This window comes from Apodemus sylvaticus, chromosome 7 (assembly GCF_947179515.1).
Source record: "Apodemus sylvaticus chromosome 7, mApoSyl1.1, whole genome shotgun sequence".
Classification (NCBI taxonomy): Eukaryota; Metazoa; Chordata; class Mammalia; order Rodentia; family Muridae; genus Apodemus; species Apodemus sylvaticus.
The window spans coordinates 57949885-57955884 of NC_067478.1; the positions used below are offsets into that span (position 1 = coordinate 57949885).

At 44.1% G+C, this 6000-nt stretch overlaps 1 protein-coding gene across 3 annotated transcripts in view; it reads left to right on the plus strand.

Annotated features, from left to right (window-relative positions):
- Aqp9 (aquaporin 9) overlaps positions 1–5712 on the plus strand; it is a 50546-nt gene extending 44834 nt beyond the window's left edge. For all 3 annotated transcript variants that reach the window (XM_052187867.1, XM_052187865.1, XM_052187866.1), the window contains one exon: positions 3944–5712. In XM_052187867.1, the coding sequence (XP_052043827.1) occupies positions 3944–4118 (175 nt within the window). In that variant the 3' untranslated portion in view covers positions 4119–5712. The remainder of the gene's footprint in view (positions 1–3943) is intronic.
- Positions 5713–6000: the final 288 nt, after the last annotated feature.

Below are 6000 nucleotides of genomic sequence, written 5' to 3' on the forward strand. Positions count from 1 at the left end.
TGTAGGAGCCTGTGGACCAGAGAGCAGAGGCTATGGAGTGCTGGTTAAGTGCGAACCATTTTTATTATATAACTTTGGCTACAGATTGATGTTGCGACCAAGTCAAGTCTAAAATCAACATCTTCTGATATTTCCTAGGGACTCCTGAGTTCTTCATTCTCTCAGCAGAGTTTTATTGGGCACTAGATATGCAGAGTCACTGTGATCGAGAAAGACATTTCCAAATCATTCAGCACACTAGGACTTGGGGCAGAAGTTTGGTGTGTTTATGAGGCCAACTGGTCAAAATTATCTGGGCTTACCATACAGGATGAATTGAAAGAGGAGAGCTTAGAAGGATAAAATCCACGCCCAGAGGCACGTGCCTGTGATTCCAGCACTGGGATATCCAGAGAGCTTGCTGCCTCTGGCCGGTCAGCCTAGCTGAAAGGGAAGCTTCCACTTCAGTGAGAGACCCTTCCTAGGCAGAATAAGGCAGAGAATAATATAGGATAAGGCTCTATCTATACAGCGGTACCTAAGATGGGCTCCAGACATACATGTTCATGTGTTCATACCCTCACACTTGTGTATACACACATGCACACACACACACACACACACACACACACACACACACACTCTTACACACATTCCTGGCAGTCCTAGGAACATAGAGTAAATAATGGCTCCCTGTGTGTGTGTGTGTGTGTGTGTGTGCACAGAGACAGGGCCCTGCAGGTAACCAACATCTGAGCACCCCCCACTTAGGACTTCTGTTTCTGTCATGATGTGTCCAGCCTGAGATAAAGCAGACAGGTTCCCACCAGTGACAGGAAGATTTGTATCTTTGCAAATATCTTAGACTTACTCAGCCGAGGCAGGAGATGCTCCAAAAAATGAAACCGTGGAACAACTGAAAGAGGCTGCTATAGGGGTAGCATGCTTACTTCCAGACAAGGCCTCTCAAACTCTGAGGAGAGAGCAGCCACCCTTTGCCCACCGCTCACAGCAGGGTACATCTGGATTTGGGATTTGGGGATGGCGGTGGGGGTGGAGAAGGACCCTGACACTGTGGGTCCAGCAACCTCTTGCACAAAGTAAGAGTGGCATCTGGTGGCTGCCTTGCTCTCCCATGCAACCCACATTGGTGACCAAAGACAGGACCGTGTCCCTCCCGACACACTCCTGGTGAACTAAGGCACTGGAGCTCAGACACCTAGACTGCCTGGGGTTGAGACCAGCTCTTCTGGAGACAAGGACCGAGCTCTTGCTTTCTGGTTCTGTCCTCTATTGTCCCCTCTGATTAAAGTCTGCTGTAAACAAACCAGCTATGAAGGCTGTAATCCATCAAAATTTGAGGGACGCCTGAGCTGCCAGGAATATGTATAAGTGTGGTGTGTGTGTGTGTGTGTGTGTGTCTGTGTGTATGTGTGTGTATGTGTGTGTGTCTGTCTGTGTGTTTAACTATGTGTCTGTGTGTCTGTGTGTGCCTGTGCATGTGTGTATACATAAGTGTGAGGATATAAATATATGAGCATATATGTCTAGAGCCCATCTTAGATATCCCTGTATAGATAAACCCTCTCCCTTTATTATTCTCTGCATTTATTATTCTCTTAGACCCCTAGGAAGGGTCTCTCACTGAAGTGGAGTAAATTCCAGGACACCCCGGACTGCAGAGTTAGACCCTATCTCAAACAGACAAAATCTGTTCTAAACAACATGGCCACAAGGGACAGTCTGTGGTTATAAAGCACAATCATGCAAAGAGCAGGCTTGGATTCTTCTAGAATCAGCACGCTCTCCTTTATAGCCAGGAAGGTTTTTGGTTTCTTATGGCTCTGGGGATCAGACCTTATGCCTTGTGCATGCTGAACAAGAGCTTGCTTTCCCACTGAGATGCTCTCTAAGCCTTTTCCTGTTAGTTCTCACTAGGACAGCAGAATCTAGTCAGAACTGCTGCTGTGCTGTGAAATCTTCAAAGGCACCTGTCTGCACCTCCTGCCTGCCTGCTTTCCCTGTCCTGTTCTGAATGTTTATCGCTCTCTGATTTTTAAAAATAGTTTTCCCTGACCATATACGTCCTTAAATAATATATTTTGTGTGTTTTGTTTTTCCTAAGTAATGGTAGAAGTCACTCCTGTGGAGTGGCTAAAATAGATTAAAAAAAAAACAAAACAAACAAACCTCATAAGGCAACCACCATCTCCTAGAACCACATCTTTGCTAGCCTGTGAAGACCCTTGTGGTGGTGGTAGGGATCACCTGGAGATGTTGTCACAACTAGAAATGGAGAAGAGGGCTAATGGCCAGAGATCCTGTCACAGCAAGGCAGCATCAAACTCATGTCGGTTATTCCCAGGCTGAGAGACCCTGGAGTTTGGGAAGGTGAGGAGAGAGAATCAGGAGACCCTGAGGCCCCATGCTCTAGATTCAAGCTCTGTAAGGAACAGACATGTCAGACAAGCCAGAATGGACTCTTGGGATGGGATTTAACTCTCAGAGCAGAAGGTAATTTAAAATTAGTTTTGAGGATAGATTGTGGAATATATGACCCGTGGAGGTGCTCATTAGATGTCTCTGGAAGATGAATGACCAAGATTATGAAGAAGAAGTGTACAGAATTGGAACTCCACCCCCAGAAGGATATCTTGATGGTAAAGCCCTGTCATTCTACACTCAGGTCCACTCCCGTCCCAGGTCTACAGTGAGCAGGTTGACCTCCGTAGGGATCTTCATCAAGAAAATGTCTATGAAGCTGAGTGGTCTACATCAGAAGTCAGGAGCAGAGCCAAGTTCCTAGGAGTATTTAATGTCAAAAATGGAATTTTTCTGTAATTTCCCCAACCATTGAGGTCTCAGAGAATGGTTCTACCCAGCAAATACCTCAGCCAATATTTAGTTGCTGAATGTCATTTGTTGTGTGCCAAGAGGGCAAAGCGGAGCCCGGTTGACTAGGTTCCACGGGGCTAGGGTCCAGCCAGGAGTGCTGGAAGTGTTACAGCTCTCAAAGAGAAGAGAAGCCTTGCAGAGTGCACCTGTGGACTATGCCATGAAAGCTATGCATGGGTTCTAGCAATATTCAGTAAGGAATTTAGGAGATAATTCATATACTGCTTCAGACTTTTTTCATTCACTATTTGGTTGTCGGGAATTGGATTGTCCTGGGAATTTGTTCACATTCTGAGTACCTTCTTTTTTTTTTTTTTCATTCATAATCCCCAAGCTTCATTATTTTACAATATAGGAAAGACAGTTACTGAATAGCCTCTCTAGAGGCCCTCAAACCTTGACCATGGATTCATGGAATCATATATATTTTTAATACATTACATTTTCCTGGAGGGGATGTATAGGATGGGGGAGGTGTGCACACACACCACTATGCATATATGTGGCGGTCAAAAGACAGCTCGCAAGAGTTGGTCCTCTCCTTACAACAACATGAGTCCTGGGGTTAGAACTCAGGTCACCAGGCTTGGCAGGAAGCACCTTTACCCACTGCACCATCTCATTTGCCCAAGTACCAAGTTCTCTAAAAAGAACATAAATAGAGTGCAACCATTGCCTGGTGTCATTGGGACACTGGAATGGGTTCCTGTAACTAGGTCTACTAGGAAGCCCAGGATAGTAATGACCATGTTACTGTGTATAACAAGTATTGAGTTTGAGAGGTATGGAGGGGCTGGAGAGATGGCTCAGTGGTTAAGAGCACTGACTGCTCTTCCAGAGGTCCTGAGTTCAATTCCCAGCAACCACATGGTGGCTCACAACCATCTGTAATGGGATCCAATGCCCTCTTCTAGTGTGTCTGAAGAGAGGTCCAGTGTACTCATACACATAATTTTTATTTTTATTTTTTTAAAAAAGAGATATGGACACAAGAAAGACCTAGTAAATAACAGGATGGAGATACAAAGGTGGCCAAGAAATGTCTCACTGGTTTCTTGTTTGCTTTCAGAGTTGGAAATAACTTCTGGTGGATACCTGTCGTGGGCCCTATGGTTGGTGCGTTCCTGGGAGGTCTCATCTACATTCTTTTTATCCAAATGCATCACTCGAACCTTGACCCAGAAGTGAAGGCAGAACCAGCTGAGAACAATCTAGAGAAACACGAACTCAGCGTCATGATGTAGTGGCATGACCAAGTCTAGAGTTACTATTCACCTGGTTCTTTCTTCAGAAAAGATGGCATCTGTGTGCCTGTGCAGACTTGGGGCAGGGGCATCAACCAGTTTTCTCTAGCCAACTGGGACAAAAAAAGAATCCCAAAGGCATCCGTGAAAAACTTCACTGGTCACTCATCCCCAGAATAGCACTGACTGCTTATGACGGGTATTTGATGGACGTCCTTGTTCCTAGGTGATTGCTAAGAATTTGGAAACTTGACCATGTGCTCGTCTGGATGGCCTCAGAGACCTTTCTTACCCTGTATGAAATTGTGTCATCAAAGTCTCTGTTTTCCAAATCTATAAATACAACATTCTAAAACTGAAAGGCCAAACAGTGGCTACACTTAACACCTATGAAATGGAAAGCAAAGGGTTAACACTCTCCCAAGCTGAGCGCTGTCACTACATAAATACTGATATCCTCCCAACCTAGGGCTATAGAAACCAGCAGAAGGCAGCTGGGAAGAAAGCCATGGCATTTAGAAACCTCAGGACACAAGATAAATTTGAGAAACTGAATGGCTTTCTTCTTAATGGAAACCATTTGTCAGATTAATCTTGTGCTCTTCTGCATTTTAGATGGCATCAATTAATTTCCAGGTCTTTAAGTATATAATAACCTAAAATATGATTGTAACCTTGGTCAGGAAAAATACATTGCTCTGTCTTTTAGCATAAATGCGTTTCCTCATGACTCACTTGAGAGACCATTTTAATAGTCTGTGGATACACTCATCCATGTCCCCAGAAGCCCAAACTAAAAGCTAGTGGAACCCAGCCTGGTAGACTAAAGATGGAGGTAGACAAAGTCCTTGGGACAAAAGGATGAGCTCTGGCATTCTGACTCCCAGACCACTTCCACACACATTATCCAAATCTGATCCTAACAGCAATTGTCTGAGGTAAATGACCACAGCATTCTTTTCAAATGAGAATCTCGTGTGAATTGAATTAAAGTTGCCCTTTCTTCTGCAGGTTGTTTTGAACATTGCCTTACACCTTCCAGAAGCTTGCTAGCTGACTGAGGGTGTTTGACAACCTGCTCAGGCTTACGTGAAGGAAGGCATCACCAGCTTCCAGAAGGTGTGTGCTTTGTAGAAACACCACTCTGGGCCTTTGGCTGTGTGATTTCCATATGCCATCATGTCTGTTTTTATTCCCGGTTTTACTGAGGAACGGATGAAGGGAAAAAGTAGTCATTTGATAACTTTCATTTGTGGAGAAACAGGCCTTTCTTCCTTAGCCATTTTCAGTCTCCTTCCCTGCCAACCCACCTCAGCTTCTCCTGGAGACATTTTTTAGCTGATGTTAGCTCCAACCAGAGCAAGAATTGCTCTGTACCAGGAGCATAACTTTTCTGCAGTTGTTTAAAAGCTCAGCGATCCTAGATACATCAAGTGTTCCTGGGTGCTTTGCAAGACTAACAGAACAAGAAATAAATTAGAAACATCTCCAAACCCTGTGCTGTGCTCCGATACCTGTGGGCATATAGATTAATTTTCTGAGTCTGAAATTACCTGGATATGTTCTAGTTTAAATAAATTTGGGGGGATATTAATTGTGTTTGAGGTATTATTTTTCTATTTGATGGCTGCCAAAACATAATTAGCTCAGAGTTTGTCAGTACTGTCTAGGAATTGAATATATCCCATGGGAATTTTAGAAAATATTTATGCCCGGTTAATCCTTTGTAAGTAGCATACATTAAGGACTGGAGACACAGACTGGATTGAACCCGATGAACCTAAGTTTTCCTTGAAGTCATATGTAGTTGTCATGATTGGCTTATTGGTGTTCTCTGTGCCGTAGGTTCCTGCTGGATTACAGCACGGTTCTCACTAGTGAC